Below are 22,379 nucleotides of genomic sequence, written 5' to 3' on the forward strand. Positions count from 1 at the left end.
TAGTGGTTAGAGTGGAGGGGTGGCAGGTAGCCTAGTTGTTAGAGTGGAGGGGCGGCAGGTAGCCTAGTGGTTAGAGTGGAGGGGTGGCAGGTAGCCTAGTGGTTAGAGTGGAGGGGTGGCAGGTAGCCTAGTGATTAGAGTGGAGGGGTGGCAGGTAGCCTAGTGGTTAGAGTGGATGGGTGGCAGGTAGCCTAGTGATTAGAGTGGAGGGGTGGCAGGTAGCCTAGTGGTTAGAGTGTAGGGGCGGCAGGTAGCCTAGTGGTTAGAGTGTAGGGGCGGCAGGTAGCCTAGTGGTTAGAGCGTTGGACTAGTAACTGAAAGGTTGCTAGATCAAATCCCCGAGCTGACAAGGTAAAAATCTGTTGTTCTGCCCCTGAACAAGGCAGTTAACCCACTGTTCCTAGGCCATCATTGTTAATAAAAATATGTTCTTAACTGACTTGCCACGTTAAATAAAGGTTAAAAAATAAATAAAAATGTATGTATGTATGTACAGTTGAAGTCGGAAGTTTACATAGACCTTCGCCAAATGCATTTAAACTCAGTTTTTCAGTTAGGATCACCACTTTATTTGAAGAATGTGAAATGTCAGAATAATAGCAGAGAGGATTATTTATTTCAGCTTTTATTTCTTTCATCACATTCCCAGTGGGTCAGAAGTTTACATACACTCAATTAGTAAGAAAGACTCACAGCTGTAATCGCTGCCAAAGGTGATTCTAACATGTATCGACTCAGGGGTATGAATACTTATGAAAATGAGATATTTCATTTTCAAAACATTTTCAAAAAGTTCTAAAACCTTTTTCACTTTGTCATTATAGGGTATTGTGATGTCATTATGGGGTATTGTGATGTCATTATGGGATTATTGTGTTGTCATTGTGGGGTATTGTGTTGTCATTGTGGGGTATTGTGATGTCATTGTGGGGTATTGTGATGTCATTGTGGGGTATTGTGATGTCATTGTGGGGTATTGTGATGTCATTATGGGGTATTGTGATGTCATTATGGGGTATTGTGATGTCATTATGGGGTATTGTGATGTCATTGTGGGGTATTGTGATGTCATTATGGGGTATTGTGATGTCATTATGGAGGTATTGTGATGTCATTGTGGGGTATTGAGTGTAGATGGGTGAGAAAAAACTAATTTAATCCATTATGAATTCAGGCTGTAACACAACATGTGGACTAATACTTTCTGAATGTTGTGTGTGTGTGTGTGTGTGTGTGTGTGTGTGTGTGTGTGTGTGTGTGTGTGTGTGTGTGTGTGTGTGTGTGTGTGTGTGTGTGTGTGTGTGTGTGTGTGTGTGTGTGTGTGTGTGTGTGTGTCAAAAGGTAAATATGCGTAACAAAGAAAGTACATATCTACTTACAAGTCAACATTGATAACGAGCACATTTGGGAAAGAGGAAACAGTACCCGGCGTAATTTATTTTAATTGTTTTGCACCCTGCTCTGGAGCATCATACCCTGCTGCCGAGCATCATACCCTGCTACTGAGCATCATACCCTGCTACTGAGCATCATACCCTGCTACCGAGCATCATACCCTGCTACTGAGCATCATACCCTGCTGCCGAGCATCATACCCTGCTACCCGAGCATCATGCCCTGCTACCCGAGCATCATGCCCTGCTACCCGAGCATCATACCCTGCTACCGAGCATCATACCCTGCTACCCGGGCATCATACCCTGCTACCCGGGCATCATACCCTGCTACCCGGGCATCATACCCTGCTACCCGGGCATCATACCCTGCTACCGAGCATCATACCCTGCTACCCGAGCATCATACCCTGCTACCCGAGCATCATACCCTCTACCCGAGCATCATACCCTGCTACCGAGCATCATACCCTGCTACTTATTATGCATCTCAGTGAGACCCTATCACAGGGATGGGACTGGTTCAATGAGGACCTGTACGGTGTGCACGGTTTCACTCCAGCCCAGCACTAACACACTTTACGGACACCCCTGTACCCCCTCAAGCATACAAAATATATACAGTGCCTTGCAAAAGTATTCGGCCCCCTTGAACTTTGCGACCTTTTGCCACATTTCAGGCTTCAAACATAAAGATATAAAACTGTATTTTTTTGTGAAGAATCAACAACAAGTGGGACACAATCATGAAGTGGAACGACATTTATTGGATATCCATAAAAAGTGTTGTTTAAAGTTTGCCACAAGCCACCTGGGAGACACACCAAACATGTGGAAGAAGGTGTTCTGGTCAGATGAAACCAAAATTGAACTTTTTGGCAACAATGCAAAACGTTATGTTTAGCGTAAAAGCAACACAGTTCATCACCCTGAACACACCATCCCCACTGTCAAACATGGTGGTGGCAGCATCATGTTTTGGGCCTGCTTTTCTTCGGCAGGGACAGGGAAGATGGTTAAAATTGATGGGAAGGTGGATGGAGCCAAATACAGGACCATTCTGGAAGAAAACCTGATGGAGTCTGCAAAAGACCTGAGACTGGGATGGAGATTTGTCTTCCAACAAGACAATGATCCAAAACATAAAGCAAAATCTACAATGGAATGGTTCCATCTGCAATAGGTAAGTAAGCAGCTTGGTTTGAAGAAATCAACTGTGGGAGCAATTATTAGGAAATGGAAGACATACAAGACCACTGATAATCTCCCTCGATCTGGGGCTCCACACAAGATCTCAACCCGTGGAGTCAAAATGATCACAAGAACGGTGAGCAAAAATCTCAGAACCACACGGGGGGACCTAGTGAATGACCTGCAGAGAGCTGGGACCAAAGTAACAAAGCCTACCATCCGTAACACACTACGCCGCCAGGAACTCAAATCCTGCTTTGCCAGACGTGTCCCCCTGCTTAGGCCAGTACATGTCCAGGCCCGTCTGAAGTTTGCTAGAGAGCATTTGGATGATCCAGAAGAAGATTGGGAGAATGTGATATGGTCAGATTAAACCAAAATATAACTTTTTGGTAAAAACTCAACTCGTCGTGTTTGGAGGACAAAGAATGCTGAGTTACATCCAAAGAACACCATACCTACTGTGAAGCATGGGGGTGGAAACATCATGCGTTGGGGCTGTTTTTCTGCAAAGGGACCAGGACGACTGATCCGTGTAAAGGAAAGAATGAATGGGGCCATGTATCATGAGATTTTGAGTGAAAACCTCCTTCCCTCAGCAAGGGCATTGAAGATGAAACGTGGCTGGGTCTTTCAGCATGACAATGATCCCAAACACACCGCCCGGGCAAAGAAGGAGTGGCTTCGTAAGAAGCATTTCAAGGTCCTGGAGTGGCCTAGCCAGTCTCCAGATCTCAACCTGTTACTGTAATTGAATTATACCAATGTGTTTTCATTAATTGAATTCCCTTCATCTATTTTATGAGAATTTGTAAGATTCTTGTTTGCATAAAATAGACGGAGACCAGTCTTATTTTTTTAATTTTTAATTTATTTATTTTACCTTTATTTAACCAGGCAAGTCAGTTAAGAACATATTCTTATTTTCAGTGGGTTAACTGCCTGTTCAGGGGCAGAACGACAGATTTGTACCTTGTCAGCTCGGGGGTTTGAACTCGCAACCTTCCAGTTACTAGTCCAACGCTCTAACCACTAGGCTATGCTGCTCTCGGAGAGCGCTGCCAAGTTACCACGAGTAACAGTTTATATACAATAACATGGCGTCATCTCATTGCTTAACAGAATCCCCTCCTCTCGACCAGGACAAAGGGAACTTTAAAAGTTAATTCTGAATTCATTCTGACCCCGCCAGCACATACAACACAGCTGAATTAACTTTTGACCGCTCAACATTATCGATCACCACTTAGCTGACAGTTCTAATTAACAGAAAACCTAGGAATGCACACACTGCCTTATCTAAAACACCCCAGAGCTCAGTTTCGTCGGTTCAACCATAGGTTAACTACCTTATCTGTTTACTTAATCCACAACCCATTAGTTTCTTCCTAGTTGGAATGGTGTTCATGAACTTTAATTACTCCTTGTCCGTGTCACACAATCCCTTCTTATGAATTCAGATATAATAAAACAGTATAAGTTTACTTAGTTACAGTTTCATTTAAAATAAGACTATTGTTCAGTCATTTAATCATCATTTTCCTAACACAACCCCATAGAAAATCTTTGGAGGGAGTTGAAAGTCCGTGTTGCCCAGCAACAGCCCCAAAACATCACTGCTCTAGAGGAGATCTGCATGGAGGAATGGGCCAAAATACCAGCAACAGTGTGTGAAAACCTTGTGAAGACATACAGAAAACGTTTGACCTCTGTTATTGCCAACAAAGGGTTAATAACAAAGTATTGAGATAAACTTTTGTTATTGGCCAAATACTTATTTTCCACCATAATTTGCAAATAAATTCATTAAAAATCCTACAATGTGATTTTCTGGATTTTTTTTCTCCTCATTTTATCTGTCATAGTTGAAGTGTACCTTTGATGAAAATTACAGGCCTCTCATCTTTTTAAGTGGGAGAACTTGCACAATTGGTGGCTGACTAAATACTTTTTTGCCACACTGTGTGTGTGTGTGTGTGTGTGTGTGTGTGTGTGTGTGTGTGTGTGTGTGTGTGTGTGTGTGTGTGTGTGTGTGTGTGTGTGTGTGTGTGTGTGTGTGTGTGTGTGTGTGTATATCACACACACACAAAATACATATACAAAATAACCCAGAATGACACCTGCATTGCTTGCTGTTTTAGTCTGGGTTTCTGTACAGCCCTTTGTGACATCGGCTGATGTAAAAAGGGCTTTATCAATACATTTCATTGATATGACGCTCCATTCCAGCGTGTCCAATAGGAAGAGGAGCAACGGCGTGGAACCCCGTGGCAAAGTTTTGTTTCAGGCCAGCACTAAAACCCTCAAGCCCCTCCCACTCACCGTATCCCAGCGTGGCCAATAGGAAGAGGAGCAGCGGTGTCGGCGTGGAACCCTGTGGCATTCCGATGCATGAGCCCCGGAACCCCTTTCACACCGCATGACACTCCTCCTCCAACATTCCAAAGGCTCTGAGGAAACACACACAGACCAATCAGGACACACCAATACAAACTAATATGGTGCTGATAGTGATAGACAACATACTCAGAATGTTACCTGGTGATATGGTGCTGCTAGACAACAGACTCAGAATGTTACCTGGTGATATGGTGCTGTTAGACAACATACTCAGAATTGTTACCTGGTGATATGGTGCTGCTAGACAACAGACTCAGAATGTTACCTGGTGATATGGTGCTGCAAGACAACATACTCAGAATGTTACCTGGTGATATGGTGCTGTTAGACAACATACTCAGAATGTTACCTGGTGATATGGTGCTGATAGTGATAGACAACATACTCAGAATGTTACCTGGTGATATGGTGCTGCTAGACAACATACTCAGAATGTTACCTGGTGATATGGTGCTGCTAGACAACAGACTCAGAATGTTACCTGGTGATATGGTGCTGTTAGACAACATACTCAGAATGTTACCTGGTGATATGGTGCTGCTAGACAACATACTCAGAATGTTACCTGGTGATATGGTGCTGCATGACAACATACTCAGAATGTTACCTGGTGATATGGTGCTGCTAGTGTTAGACAACATACTCAGAATGTTACCTGGTGATATGGTGCTGCTAGACAACATACTCAGAATGTTACCTGGTGATATGGTGCTGCTAGACAACAGACTCAGAATGTTACCTGGTGATATGGTGCTGCTAGACAACATACTCAGAATGTTACCTGGTGATATGGTGCTGCTAGACAACATACTCAGAATGTTACCTGGTGATATGGTGCTGCTAGTGTTAGACAACATACTCAGAATGTTACCTGGTGATATGGTGCTGCTAGACAACATACTCAGAATGTTACCTGGTGATATGGTGCTGTTAGTGACAGACAACACACTCAGAATGTTACCTGGTGATATGGTGCTGCTAGACAACATACTCAGAATGTTACCTGGTAATATGGTGCTGCTAGTGACAGACAACACACTCAGAATGTTACCTGGTGATATGGTGCTGCTAGTGTTAGACAACACACTCAGAATGTTACCTGGTGATATGGTGCTGCTAGTGATAGACAACACACTCAGAATGTTACCTGGTGATATGGTGCTGCTAGTGTTAGACAACACACTCAGAATGTTACCTGGTGATATGGTGCTGCTAGACAACACACTCAGAATGTTACCTGATGATATGGTGCTGCTAGACAACATACTCAGAATGTTACCTGGTGATATGGTGCTGCTAGTGTTAGACAACACACTCAGAATGTTACCTGGTGATATGGTGCTGCTAGTGATAGACAACACACTCAGAATGTTACCTGGTGATATGGTGCTGCTAGTGATAGACAACACACTCAGAATGTTACCAGGTGATATGGTGCTGCTAGACAACACACTCAGAATGTTACCTGGTGATATGGTGCTGCTAGACAACATACTCAGAATGTTACCTGGTGATATGGTGCTGCTAGTGTTAGACAACACACTCAGAATGTTACCTGGTGATATGGTGCTGCTAGACAACAGACTCAGATTGTTACCTGGTGATATGGTGCTGCTAGACAACATACTCAGAATGTTACCTGGTTATATGGTGCTGCTAGCGATAGACAACAGACTCAGATTGTTACCTGGTTATATGGTGCTGCTAGTGATAGACAACATACTCAGAATGTTACCTGGTGATATGGTGCTGTTAGTGATAGACAACATACTCAGAATGTTACCTGGTGATATATTGCTGCTAGACAACATACTCAGAATGTTACCTGGTGATCTGGTGCTGCTAGACAACATACTCAGAATGTTACCTGGTGATATGGTGCTGTTAGACAACATACTCAGAATGTTACCTGGTGATATGGTGCTGCTAGTGTTAGACAACATACTCAGAATGTTACCTGGTGATATGGTGCTGCTAGTGTTAGACAACATACTCAGAATGTTACCTGGTGATATGGTGCTGCTAGACAACATACTCAGAATGTTACCTGGTGATATGGTGCTGCTAGTGACAGACAACACACTCAGAATGTTACCTGGTGATATGGTGCTGCTAGTGTTAGACAACACACTCAGAATGTTACCTGGTGATATGGTGCTGCTAGTGTTAAGACAACACACTCAGAATGTTACCTGGTGATATGGCGCTGCTAGTGATAGACAACACACTCAGAATGTTACCAGGTGATATGGTGCTGCTAGACAACACACTCAGAATGTTACCTGGTGATATGGTGCTGCTAGACAACACACTCAGAATGTTACCTGGTGATATGGTGCTGCTAGACAACATACTCAGAATGTTACCTGGTGATATGGTGCTGCTAGTGTTAGACAACACACTCAGAATGTTACCTGGTGATATGGTGCTGCTAGACAACAGACTCAGATTGTTACCTGGTGATATGGTGCTGCTAGACAACATACTCAGAATGTTACCTGGTGATATGGTGCTGCTAGCGATAGACAACAGACTCAGATTGTTACCTGGTGATATGGTGCTGCTAGTGATAGACAACATACTCAGAATGTTACCTGGTGATATGGTGCTGTTAGTGATAGACAACATACTCAGAATGTTACCTGGTGATATGGTGCTGCTAGACAACATACTCAGAATGTTACCTGGTGATCTGGTGCTGCTAGACAACACACTCAGAATGTTACCTGGTGATAAGGTGCTGCTAGACAACACACTCAGAATGTTACCTGGTGATAAGGTGCTGCTAGACAACACACTCAGAATGTTACCTGGTGATATGGTGCTGCTAGACAACATACTCAGAATGTTACCTGGTGATAAGGTGCTGCTAGACAACACACTCAGAATGTTACCTGGTGATAAGGTGCTGCTAGACAACACACTCAGAATGTTACCTGGTGATAAGGTGCTGCTAGACAACATACTCAGAATGTTACCTGGTGATAAGGTGCTGCTAGACAACATACTCAGAATGTTACCTGGTGATAAGGTGCTGCTAGACAACACACTCAGAATGTTACCTGGTGATCTCAAGGCCATCAGACTGTTAAATAGCCACCACTAACATTGAGTGGCTGCTGCCAACACACTGTCATTGACACTGACCCAACTCCAGCCATTTTAATAATGGGAATTGATGGGAAATGATGTAAATATATCACTAGCCACTTTAAACAATGCTACCTTATATAATGTTACTTACCCTACATTATTCATCTCATATGCATACTTATATACTGTACTCTATATCATCGACTGCATCCTTATGTAACACATGTATCACTAGCCACTTTAACTATGCCACATTGTTTACTTTGTCTACATACTCATCTCATATGTATATACTGTACTCGATACCATCTACTGTATCTTGCCTATGCTGCTCTGTACCATCACTCATTCATATATCCTTATGTACATATTCCTTATCCCCTTACACTGTGTATAAGACAGTAGTTTTGGAATTGTTAGTTAGATTACTTGTTGGTTATCACTGCATTGTCGGAACTAGAAGCACAAGCATTTCGCTACACTCGCATTAACATCTACTAACCATGTGTATGTGACAAATAACATTTGATTTGATTGATTTTGATTTGATATGATGCTGCTAGTGATAGACAACATCCTCAGATTGTTACCTGGTGATATGGTGCTGTTAGTGATAGACAACATACTCAGAATGTTACCTGGTGATATGGTGCTGCTAGTGATAGACAACATCCTCAGAATGTTACCTGGTGATATGGTGCTGCTAGACAACACACTCAGAATGTTACCTGGTGATATGGTGCTGTTAGTGATAGACAGCATACTCAGAATGTTACCTGGTGAGATGGTGCTGCTAGACAACATACTCAGATTGTTACCTGGTGATATGGTGCTGCTAGTGATAGACAACATCCTCAGAATGTTACCTGGTCATCTGGTGCTGCTAGACAACACACTCAGAATGTTACCTGGTGATATGGTGCTGCTAGACAACATACTCAGAATGTTACCTGGTGATATGGTGCTGTTAGACAACATACTCAGAATGTTACCTGGTGATATGGTGCTGCTAGACAACATACTCAGAATGTTACCTGGTGATATGGTGCTGATAGACAACATACTCAGAATGTTACCTGGTGATATGGTGCTGATAGACAACATACTCAGAATGTTACCTGGTGATATGGTGCTGCTAGTTATAGACAACATCCTCAGAATGTTACCTGGTGATCTGGTGCTGCTAGACAACATACTCAGAATGTTACCTGGTGATATGGTGCTGTTAGACAACATACTCAGAATGTTACCTGGTGATATGGTGCTGCAAGACAACATACTCAGAATGTTACCTGGTGATATGGTGCTGCTAGTGATAGACAACACACTCAGAATGTTAGCTGGTGATATGGTGCTGCTAGACAACATACTCAGAATGTTACCTGGTGATATGGTGCTGTTAGACAACATACTCAGAATGTTACCTGGTGATATGGTGCTGCTAGACAACATACTCAGAATGTTACCTGGTGATATGGTGCTGATAGACAACATACTCAGAATGTTACCTGGTGATATGGTGCTGATAGACAACATACTCAGAATGTTACCTGGTGATATGGTGCTGCTAGTTATAGACAACATCCTCAGAATGTTACCTGGTGATATGGTGCTGTTAGACAACATACTCAGAATGTTACCTGGTGATATGGTGCTGCAAGACAACATACTCAGAATGTTACCTGGTGATATGGTGCTGCTAGTGATAGACAACATCCTCAGAATGTTACCTGGTGATCTGGTGCTGCTAGACAACATACTCAGAATGTTACCTGGTGATATGGTGCTGCTATTTATAGACAACATCCTCAGAATGTTACCTGGTGATCTGGTGCTGCTAGACAACATACTCAGAATGTTACCTGGTGATATGGTGCTGTTAGACAACATACTCAGAATGTTACCTGGTGATATGGTGCTGCTAGACAACATACTCAGATTGTTACCTGGTGATATGGTGCTGCTAGTGATAGACAACATACTCAGAATGTTACCTGGTGATATGGTGCTGCTAGACAACATGCACAGAATGTTACCTGGTGATATGGTGCTGCTAGTTATAGACAACATACTCAGAATGTTACCTGGTGATATGGTGCTGCTAGACAACATGCTCAGAATGTTACCTGGTGATATGGTGCTGCTAGTTATAGACAACATACTCAGAATGTTACCTGGTGATATGGTGCTGCTAGACAACATACTCAGAATGTTACCTGGTGATATGGTGCTACTAGACAACATACTCAGAATGTTACCTGGTGATATGGTGCTGCTAGACAACATACTCAGAATGTTACCTGGTGATATGGTGCTGATAGTGATAGACAACAAGTAGAGAAAAAATACAGAATGCTTTGGGTTCATTTGAGTGTCTAGGTCTGAAAAATGAAAGCTCATGTTAGCTCCTAGTGCTAATGCCTCAACGTTATCTCAGTGGGCTAATTCCTGCATACAGTAGGTAATGGACATAGGTTACTGTATAAAGGGTACAGCATTACTGTGTAATGTGTTTAGGGTACAGCATTACTGTGTAAAGGGTACAGCATTACTGTATAAAGGGTACAGCATTACCATGTAGTGTGTTTAGGGTACAGCATTACTGTGTAATGTGTAGAGGGTACAGCATTACTGTGTAAAGGGTACAGCATTACTGTATAAAGGGTACAGCATTACTGTGTTTAGGGTACAGCATTACTGTGTAATGTGTTTAGGGTACAGCATTACTGTGTAATGTGTTTAGGGTACAGCATTACTGTGTAAAGGGTACAGCATTACTGTGTTTAGGGTACAGCATTACTGTGTAATGTGTTTAGGGTACAGCATTACTGTGTAATGTGTTTAGGGTACAGCATTACTGTGTAATGTGTTTAGGGTACAGCATTACTGTATAAAGGGTACCGCATTACTGTGTTTAGGGTACAGCATTACTGTGTAATGTGTTTAGGGTACAGCATTACCATGTAATGTGTTTAGGGTACAGCATTACCATGTAATGTGTTTAGGGTACAGCATTACTGTGTAAAGGGTACAGCATTACTGTGTTTAGGGTACAGCATTACTGTGTTTAGGGTACAGCATTACTGTGTAAAGGGTACAGCATTACTGTGTAATGTGTTTAGGGTACAGCATTACTGTGTAATGTGTTTAGGGTACAGCATTACTGTGTAATGTGTTTAGGGTACAGCATTACTGTGTAATGTGTTTAGGGTACAGCATTACAGTGTAATGTGTTTAGGGTACAGCATTACTGTGTTTAGGGTACATCATTACTGTGTAAAGGGTACAGCATTACCATGTAATGTGTTTAGGGTACAGCATTACTGTATAAAGGGTACAGCATTACTGTATAAAGGGTACAGCATTACTGTGTAATGTGTTTAGGGTACAGCATTACTGTGTAAAGGGTACAGCATTACTGTGTTTAGGGTACAGCATTACTGTGTAATGTGTTTAGGGTACAGCATTACTGTGTAATGTGTTTAGGGTACAGCATTACTGTGTAAAGGGTACAGCATTACTGTATAAAGGGTACAGCATTACTGTATAAAGGGTACAGCATTACCATGTAGTGTGTTTAGGGTACAGCATTACTGTGTAATGTGTTTAGGGTACAGCATTACTGTGTAAAGGGTACAGCATTACCGTGTAATGTGTTTAGGGTACAGCATTACTGTGTAAAGGGTACAGCATTACCATGTAATGTGTTTAGGGTACAGCATTACTGTATAAATGGTACCGCATTACTGTGTTTAGGGTACAGCATTACTGTGTAATGTGTTTAGGGTACAGCATTACCATGTAATGTGTTTAGGGTACAGCATTACCATGTAATGTGTTTAGGGAACAGCATTACTGTATAAAGGGTACAGCATTACCATGTAATGTGTTTAGGGTACAGCATTACTGTGTAAAGGGTACAGCATTACTGTGTTTAGGGTACAGCATTACCATGTAATGTGTTTAGGGTACAGCATTACCATGTAATGTGTTTAGGGTACAGCATTACTGTGTTTAGGGTACAGCATTACTGTGTAAAGGGTACAGCATTACCATGTAATGTGTTTAGGGTACATCATTACTGTATAAAGGGTACAGCATTACTGTGTTTAGGGTACAGCATTACTGTGTAAAGGGTACAGCATTACTGTGTTTAGGGTACAGCATTACTGTGTAATGTGTTTAGGGTACAGCATTACTGTGTTTAGGGTACAGCATTACTGTGTAAAGGGTACAGCATTACTGTGTAATGTGTTTAGGGTACAGCATTACTGTGTAATGTGTTTAGGGTACAGCATTACTGTGTTTAGGGTACAGCATTACTGTGTTTAGGGTACAGCATTACCATGTAATGTGTTTAGGGTACAGAATTACTGTATAAAGGGTACAGCATTACTGTATAAAGGGTACAGCATTACCAGGTAATGTGTTTAGGGTACAGCATTACTGTGTTTAGGGTACAGCATTACTGTGTAAAGGGTACAGCATTACCATGTAATGTGTATAGGGTACAGCATTACTGTATAAAGGGTACAGCATTACTGTGTAAAGGGTACAGCATTACCATGTAATGTGTTTAGGGTACAGCATTACTGTGTAAAGGGTACAGCATTACTGTGTAAAGGGTACAGCATTACTGTGTAAAGGGTACAGCATTACTGTGTTTAGGGTACAGCATTACCATGTAATGTGTTTAGGGTACAGCATTACCATGTAATGTGTTTAGGGTACAGCATTACTGTGTAAAGGGTACAGCATTACTGTGTAAAGGGTACAGCATTACTGTGTTTAGGGTACAGCATTACCATGTAATGTGTTTAGGGTACAGCATTACTGTATAAAGGGTACAGCATTACTGTATAAAGGGTACAGCATTACCAGGTAATGTGTTTAGGGTACAGCATTACTGTGTTTAGGGTACAGCATTACTGTGTAAAGGGTACAGCATTACCATGTAATGTGTTTAGGGTACAGCATTACTGTATAAAGGGTACAGCATTACTGTGTAAAGGGTACAGCATTACCATGTAATGTGTTTAGGGTACAGCATTACTGTGTAAAGGGTACAGCATTACTGTGTAAAGGGTACAGCATTACTGTGTAATGTGTTTAGGGTACAGCATTACTGTGTAATGTGTTTAGGGTACAGCATTACTGTGTAATGTGTTTAGGGTACAGCATTACCATGTAATGTGTTTAGGGTACAGCATTACTGTGTAATGTAGCGTATCAAAAATACAAGGACAAGAACATGTTGAAGTCAACTAGTAAAGACGGTCGTCTGATTTACACTGTTCTGATCCCCCTTTCATCTTTTAAATCGCTAGGATGAAAAACACACTCACAGCGTGACCCTCGGCTCAGTCACACTCACAGCGTGACCCTCGGCTCAGTCACACTCACAGCGTGACCCTCGGCTCAGTCGCACTCACAGCGTGACCCTCGGCTCAGTTTTATTTAGCAGGGAATACACTGTGTGTCTGTTTCCATTACAGAAACACTCTGTGTTCCGTTAGACAGGTAACTCTTCATCCACATTATAGCAGGGGGTGTAAAGCCATAACACCCTCTGTGTTCTGTTAGACAGGTAACTCTTTATCCACATTATAGCAGGGGTGTAAAGCCATAACACCCTCTGTGTTCCGTTAGACAGGTAACTCTTTATCCACATTATAGCAGGGGGTGTAAAGCCATAACACCCTCTGTGTTCTGTTAGACAGGTAACTCTTTATCCACATTATAGCAGGGGTGTAAAGCCATAACACCCTCTGTGTTCTGTTAGACAGGTAACTCTTTATCCACATTATAGCAGGGGGTGTAAAGCCATAACACCCTCTGTGTTCTGTTAGACAGGTAACTCTTTATCCACATTATAGCAGGGGGTGTAAAGCCATAACACCCTCTGTGTTCTGTTAGACAGGTAACTCTTTATCCACATTATAGCAGGGGGTGTAAAGCCATAACACCCTCTGTGTTCTGTTAGACAGGTAACTCTTTATCCACATTATAGCAGGGGGTGTAAAGCCATAACACCCTCTGTGTTCTGTTAGACAGGTAACACTTTATCCACATTATAGCAGGGGGTGTAAAGCCATATAACACCCTCTGTGTTCTGTTAGACAGGTAACTCTTTATCCACATTATAGCAGGGGGTGTAAAGCCATAACACCCTCTGTGTTCTGTTAGACAGGTAACTCTTTATCCACACTATAGCAGGGGGTGTAAAGCCATAACACCCTCTGTGTTCTGTTAGACAGGTAACTCTTTATCCACATTATAGCAGGGGGTGTAAAGCCATAACACCCTCTGTGTTCTGTTAGACAGGTAACTCTTTATCCACATTATAGCAGGGGGTGTAAAGCCATAACACCCTCTGTGTTCTGTTAGACAGGTAACTCTTTATCCACATTATAGCAGGGGGTGTAAAGCCATAACACCCTCTGTGTTCTGTTAGACAGGTAACTCTTTATCCACATTATAGCAGGGGGTGTAAAGCCATAACACCCTCTGTGTTCTGTTAGACAGGTAACTCTTTATCCACATTATAGCAGGGGGTGTAAAGCCATAACACCCTCTGTGTTCTGTTAGACAGGTAACTCTTTATCCACATTATAGCAGGGGGTTTAAAGCCATAACACCCTCTGTGTTCTGTTAGACAGGTAACTCTTTATCCACATTATAGCAGGGGGTGTAAAGCCATAACACCCTCTGTGTTCTGTTAGACAGGTAACTCTTTATCCACATTATAGCAGGGGGTGTAAAGCCATATAACACCCTCTGTGTTCTGTTAGACAGGTAACTCTTTATCCACATTATAGCAGAGGGTGTAAAGCCAGAACATCTACATTTTTTCCAGCAGCAGACTATGATCGATAATGTCAAAAGCCTCACTGAAGTCTAACAAAACAGCCCCACAGTCATTTTATTATACATTTCTCTCAGCAAATTTTATTTTATTTAACCAGGCAAGTCAGTTAAGAACAAATTCTTATTTTCAATGACGGCCTAGGAACAGTGGCTTCCTGTTCAGGGGCAGAACGGCAGATTTGTACCTTGTCAGCTCGGGGGTTTGAACTCGCAACCTTCCGGTTACTAATCCAAAACTATAACCACTAGGCTCCCCCGCCGTCCCAATCATCAGTCATTTGTGTAAGTGCTGTGCTTGTTGAATGTCCTCCCTATAAGCATGCTGAAAGTCTGTCAATTTTGTTTACTGTAAAATAGCATTGACAAGATACAAACACCATTTTTTCCAGAAGTTCAGTAAAGGTTGGTAACAGCCTGATTGGTTGGCTATTTGAGCCAGTTAGGGGGGCTTTACTATTCTTAGGTGGGGGAATAGTTTTTGCTTCCTTCCAGGCCTGAGGGCACACGCAATTTCTATTACATTTCTGCTTAATATCTGCTTAAATAGAAGATGTGGCAAACAGGAATGGCAATATCGTCCTCTATTATCCTCAAATAAATTCCAAGTTGTCATAACCCGGTGGCTTGTCATTGTTGATAGACAGTCATTCTTTCACTTCTTCCAAACTCACTATAAAGGAATTCAAAATTACAATGCTTGACTTTCATCATTTGGTCCGTTATACTTGGATGTGTAGTATCAGCGTTTGTTGCTGGCATGTCCATGGCCTAAATTCACTGGTCTTACCAATTTAAAAAAATAATTTAAAATAGTTGGTAATATCAGTGGGTTTTGTGATGAATGAGACATCTCATATTGTCAGACCCCGGTAGCTAGTTGGTAATATCAGTGGGTTTCGTGATGAATGAGACATCTCATATTGTCAGACCCCGGTAGCTAGTTGGTAATATCAGTGGGTTTTGTGATGAATGAGACATCTCATATTGTCAGACCCCGGTAGCTAGTTGGTAATATCAGTGGGTTTTGTGATGAATGAGACATCTCATCAATTGATGGAAAAGAGTTTGCCTTTTTGCCCTAAATTTCATTTAAGATTCTCCAAAGCCTTTTTACTATAATTCATTATGTCATTTATCTTTGTTTCATAGTGTAGTTTCTTCTTCTTTTTATTCAGTTTAGTCACATGATCTCTCTAGTTGCGGTACGTTTGCCAATCCGCTAGCAAACAATGTAGCATTGGAACTCCGGAGTGTCAATATTGTCTCGTAATAAAACACATCTTCTACAGCGCTGCAAACGTTCATTAGTCATTCCAGGCCAAGCGGGCTACATTGCAACCTAACTAGCTGAGTAGTTAGTAGTAGGTGTTGACACAGATATCCGAGTTCTTGAGTTCGGATATTTTTCAGGGTGAAGTCGGGCGTCTGTTTCATCGGCCCATCCGGTATGAACAGTTGGAACAGCCGAGTCGGAGTCGAAGTCGTATTCAAAGTCGAAAAGGAGGTCAGTAACTGTCGGTCTGATGTCCAGAAGTGCTTGGTGGTCATAGGTAGTATGAACTTTGATAAACACGATAACAAGTCAATAGCAGGTTGAAACTCTTTAAGATGTAGTAATAATACCTAGCGATAGAAGAAGAAAAAACAGGAGGTTGGGGAAGAGGGGCTCCTGGTAAGGAATGGAGTGGAATCAGTGGAATTGTATCAAGTACATCAAACACGTGTCCAGGTCCATTTGTTCCGTTTCGGACATTATTAGGAGCCTCCACTGATACACACATGATCCAAAACGTTCAAAGACAATCTGAAATATTAGAATGAGCAATTATATAAATCCAGATTATAAATATATGGACAGAAAAGTGGACAGTTATATAAATCCAGATTATAAATATATGGACAGAAAAGTGGACAGTTATATAAATCCAGATTATAAATATATGGACAGAAAAGTGGACAGTTATATAAATCCAGATTATAAATATATGGACAGAAAAGTGGACAGTTATATAAATCCAGATTATAAATATATGGACAGAAAAGTGGACAGTTATATAAATCCAGATTATAAATATATGGACAGAAAAGTGGACAGTTATATAAATCCAGATTATAAATATATGGACAGAAAAGTGGACAGTTATATAAATCCAGATTATAAATATATGGACAGACAAGTGTACAACGGTAGTTATATATATATATATATATATATATAACCATGACCAGAATACAGTAGATACACTTTAGCCAAATATATTTAAACTCAGTTTCACAATTCCTGACATTTAATCTGAGTAAAGATACCCTGTCGTAGGTCAGTTAGGATCACCACTTCATTTTAAAGAATATGAAATGTCAGAATAATAGTAGAGAGAATGATTTATTTCAGCTTTTATTTCTTTCATCACATTCCCAGTGGGTCAGAAGTCTACAAACACTCAATTAGTATTTGGTAGTATTTCCTTTAAATTGTTTAACTTGGGTCAAATGTTTCAGGTGCTTCACGGTTGGGATGATGTTCTTTGGCTTGTAAACCTCCCCCCTTTTCCTCCAAACATAACGATGGTCAAAAAGTACAATCTTTGTCGCCATGTGCAGGTGCAAACCGTAGTCCGGCTGTTTTATGGCGGTTTTGGAGCAGTGGCTTCTTCCTTGCTGAGCGCCTTTCAGGTTATGTCGATATAGGACTCATTTTACTGTGGATATAGATACTTTTGTGCCTGTTTCCTCCAGCATCTTCACAAGGTCCTTTGCTGTTGTTCTGGGATTGATTTGCACTTTTCACACCAAAGTACATTCATCTGAGTGGTATGATGGCTGCGTGGTCCCATGGTGTTTATACTTGCATACTATTGTTTGTACAGATGAACGTGGTACCTTCAGGCGTTTGGAAATTGCTCCCAAGGATGAACCAGACTTGTGGAGGTCTACAATTTATTTTGTGAGGTCTTGGCTGATTTATTTTGATTTTCCCATGATGTCAAGCAAAGAGGCGCTGAGTTTGAAGTTAGGCCTTGAAATAAATCCACAGGTACACCTCCAATTGACTCAAATTATGTCAATTAGCCTATCAGAAGCTTCTAAAGCCATGACATCATTTTCTGGAATTTTCCAAGCTGTTTAAAGGCACAGTCAACTTAGTGTATTTAAACTTCTGACCCACTGGAATTGTGATAGATTATTTCCCTTATAATTCACTCTGTCTGTAAACAATTGTTGGACAAATTACTTGTGTCATGCACAAAGTAGATGTCCTAACAGACTTGCCAAAACTATAGTTTGTTAACAGAAGAATGTGTGGAGTGGTTGAAAAATGAGTTAATGACGCCAACTTAAGTGTATGTAAACTTCCGACTTCAACTGTACATATGAAGTAGGTAAAACAGTATACATTATTAAAGTGACCAGTGTTCAATGATGTTCAATAGGGAAAAGTAGTCTCTAAGGTTCAGGGTAGAGAACCGGGTGGTAGCCGGCTAGTAACAGTGACTAAGGTTCAGGACAGGGTACTGAGTGGAGGCTAGTAACAGCGACTAAGGTTCAGGGCAGGGTACTGAGTGGAGGCTAGTAACAGTGACTAAGGTTCAGGGTAGGGTACTGAGTGGAGGCTAGTAACAGTGACTAAGGTTCAGGGCAGGGTACTGAGTGGAGGCTGGCTAGTAACAGTGACTAAGGTTCAGGGCAGGGTACTGAGTGGAGGCTAGTAACAGTGACTAAGGTTCAGGACAGGATACTGGGTGGAGGCTAGTAACAGTGACTAAGGTTCAGGGCAGGGTACTGGGTGGAGGCCAGCTAGTAACAGTAACTAAGGTTCAGGACAGGGTACTGAGTGGAGGCTGGCTAGTAACAGCGACTAAGGTTCAGGGCAGGATACTGGGTGGTAGCCGGCTAGTAACAGTGACTAAGGTTTACAGGAGGCTGGATAACAGTGACTAAGGTTCAGGGCAGGGCTGGCTAGTAACAGTGACTAAGGTTCAGGGCAGGGTACTGAGTGGAGGCTGGCTAGTAACAGTGACTAAGGTTCAGGGTACTGAGTGGAGGGTAACAGTGACTAAGGTTCAGGGCAGGGTACTGAGTGGAGGCTGGCTAGTAACAGTGACTAAGGTTCAGGGCAGGGTACTGAGTGGAGGCTAGTAACAGTGACTAAGGTTCAGGGCAGGGTACTGAGTGGAGGCTGGCTAGTAACAGTGACTAAGGTTCAGGGCAGGGTACTGAGTGGAGGCTGGCTAGTAACAGTGACTAAGGTTCAGGGCAGGGTACTGAGTGGAGGCTGGCTAGTCGTGGCTATTTAACAGTCTGATAACCTGAAGATAAAAGCTGTTTTTCAGTCTCTGTCCCAGTTTTGATGCACCTGTACCGTGTCTGCCTTCTAGATGATAGCGGTGTGAACAGGCAGTGGCTATAGTCTCCTGTAGTCCACGATCAGCTAATTCGTTTTGTTGACATTGAGGGAGGTTCATTTCCTGGCACCACCTCCTCCAGCGATCTCATCTCCTCCCTGTCGCCGGTTTTGTCGGTAACCAGGACTACCACTGTTGTGTCATCAGCAAACTTGATGATTGAGTTGTGAGGCATGCGTGGCCATGCAGTAATACGTGAACAGGGAATACAGGAGGGGGCTGAGCACAGTGTCTGTCTGGCCGTCTGCATCTCAGTCTCACAGGGAATTAAAGACATTTTCTGGAACTTTGGCGACTACATAAGTATTTTTTAATCTTCACATTTTTGGGCTGAATGTGTCAATGTGTAGTTCATACATGAATAACTTATGTGCAGAATTACTGTTTTACCTCAATTAACCACGAACTCCTTGGTTTGAAAGTGACTGTTTTCTGTGGCGTCCTTTTGAGTTACGGCAAGCTTGGGTCCAGTTGGCCAGCCCCCTAGCAACAGGAGTTCCAATCCCTCGCCTTTTGAGTGACAGCTAGCTTGGGTCCCGTTGGCCAGCCCCCTAGCAACAGGAGTTCCAATCCCTCGCCTTTTGAGTGACAGCTAGCTTGGGTCCAGTTGGCCAGTCCCCTAGCAACAGGAGTTCCAATCCCTCGCCTTTTGAGTGAAGGCAAGCTTGGGTCCAGTTGGCCAGCCCCCTAGCAACAGGAGTTCCAATCCCTCGCCTTTTGAGTGACAGCTAGCTTGGGTTTGCCAGTGCAACAGGAGCAAGCTGACAGCTAGCTTGGGTCCAGTTGGCCAGTCCCCTAGCAACAGGAGTTCCAATCCCTCGCCTTTTGAGTGAAGGCAAGCTTGGGTCCAGTTGGCCAGTCCCCTAGCAACAGGAGTTCCAATCCCTCGCCTTTTGAGTGACAGCTAGCTTGGGTCCAGTTGGCCAGTCCCCTAGCAACAGGAGTTCCAATCCCTCACCTTTTGAGTGAAGGCAAGCTTGGGTCCAGTTGGCCAGCCCCCTAGCAACAGGAGTTCCAATCCCTCGCCTTTTGAGTGAAGGCAAGCTTGGGTCCAGTTGGCCAGCCCCCTAGCAACAGGAGTTCCAATCCCTCGCCTTTTGAGTGAAGGCAAGCTTGGGTCCAGTTGGCCAGCCCCCTAACAACGGGAGTTCCAATCCCTCGCCATTTGAGTGACAGCTAGCAAGATGCATATAGTGTTATAGTCCACATATCTGCACACAGTGACATAGCTATTTTCATGGGAGCCATTGATGCTTTCGAGCGCTACTTCAGAACCGCTACTGGGTACGACCAGGCAGCGCTACCTCAGAACCGCTACTGGGTACGACCAGGCAGCGCTACCTCAAGAACCGCTACTGGGTACGACCAGGCAGCGCTACCTCAGAACCGCTACTGGGTACGACCAGGCAGCGCTACCTCAGAACCGCTACTGGGTACGACCAGGCAGCGCTACCTCAGAACCGCTACTGGGTACGACCAGGCAGCGCTACCTCAGAACCGCTACTGGGTACGACCAGGCAGCGCTACTTCAGAACCGCTACTGGGTACGACCAGGCACTACTGACTGAAATTAAACTAAAAGTTTGAGAGTGGATCTTTAATGGTTCTGCTGGTCGTACCCAGTACCGCTGCCTGGCCGTACCCGCCCAGTACCGCTGCCTGGCCGTACCCGCCCAGTACCGCTGCCTGGCCGTACCAGCCCAGTACCGCTGCCTGGCCGTCCCAGCCCAGTACCGCTGCCTGGCCGTCCCCGCCCAGTACCGCTGCCTGGCCGTCCCCAGCCCAGTACCGCTGCCTGGCCGTACCAGCCCAGCACCGCTGCCTGGCCGTACCTAACCAGCACCGCTGCCTGGCCGTACCTAACCAGCACCGCTGCCTGGTCGTACCTAACCAGCACCGCTGCCTGGTCGTACCTAACCAGCACCGCTGCCTGGTCGTACCAACCAGCACCGCTGCCTGGTCGTACCTAACCAGCACCGCTGCCTGGTCGTACCTAACCAGCACCGCTGCCTGGTCGTACCTAACCAGCACCGCTGCCTGGTCGTACCTAACCAGCACCGCTGCCTGGTCGTACCTAACCAGCACCGCTGCCTGGTCGTACCTAACCAGCACCGCTGCCTGGTCGTACCTAACCAGTACCGCTGCCTGGTCGTACGTCCCCAGTACCGCTGCCTGGTCTTACGTCCCCAGTAGCGCTGCCTGGTCGTACCCAACCAGTAGCGCTGCCTGGTCGTACCCAACCAGTAGCGCTGCCTGGTCGTACCCAACCAGTAGCGCTGCCTGGTCGTACCCAACCAGTAGCGCTGCCTGGTCGTACCCAACCAGTAGCGCTGCCTGGTCGTACCCAACCAGTAGCGCTGCCTGGTCGTACCCAACCAGTAGCGCTGCCTGGTCGTACCCAGAAGCGCTGCCTGGTCGTACCCAGTTCCGCTGCCTGGTCGTACCCAGTTCCGCTGCCTGGTCGTACCCAGTTCCGCTGCCTGGTCGTACCCAGTAGCGCTGCCTGGTCGTACCCAGTTCCGCTGCCTGGTCGTACGTCCCCAGTTCCGCTGCCTGGGTCGTCCCCAGTTCCGCTGCCAGTAGTCCCCGCTGCCTGGTCGTACGTCCCCAGTACCGCTGCCTGGCCGTCCCCAGTACCGCTGCCTGGCCGTACCAGCCCAGTACCGCTGCCTGGCCGTACCAGCCCAGTACCGCTGCCTGGTCGTACGTACCCAGTTCCGCTGCCTGGTCGTACGTACCCAGTTCCGCTGCCTGGTCGTACGTACCCAGTTCCGCTGCCTGGTCGTACCCAGTTCCGCTGCCTGATCGCACGTCCCCAGTACCGCTGCCTGGTCGTACGTCCCCAGTTCCGCTGCCTGGTCGTACGTCCCCAGTTCCGCTGCCTGGTCGTCCCCAGTACCGCTGCCTGGTCGTCCCCAGTACCGCTGCCTGGTCGTACCTAACCAGTACCGCTGCCTGGTCGTTCCTAACCAGTACCGCTGCCTGGTCGTACCTAACCAGTACCGCTGCCTGGTCGTACCTAACCAGTACC

At 44.2% G+C, this 22,379-nt stretch overlaps 1 protein-coding gene across 1 annotated transcript in view; it reads right to left on the minus strand.

The window, feature by feature from the left end:
* Nucleotides 1-22,379, minus strand: part of LOC124007404 (thrombospondin type-1 domain-containing protein 1) — a gene marked incomplete at its 3' end in the record, with an annotated part of 54,158 nt that overhangs the window by 25,046 nt on the left and 6,733 nt on the right. The window contains 1 exon segment of the mRNA XM_046317926.1: nucleotides 4,908-5,035. Within this exon segment, the coding sequence (XP_046173882.1) occupies nucleotides 4,908-4,968 (61 nt within the window).

Source organism: Oncorhynchus gorbuscha, linkage group LG20 (assembly GCF_021184085.1).
Source record: "Oncorhynchus gorbuscha isolate QuinsamMale2020 ecotype Even-year linkage group LG20, OgorEven_v1.0, whole genome shotgun sequence".
NCBI lineage: Eukaryota > Metazoa > Chordata > Actinopteri > Salmoniformes > Salmonidae > Oncorhynchus > Oncorhynchus gorbuscha.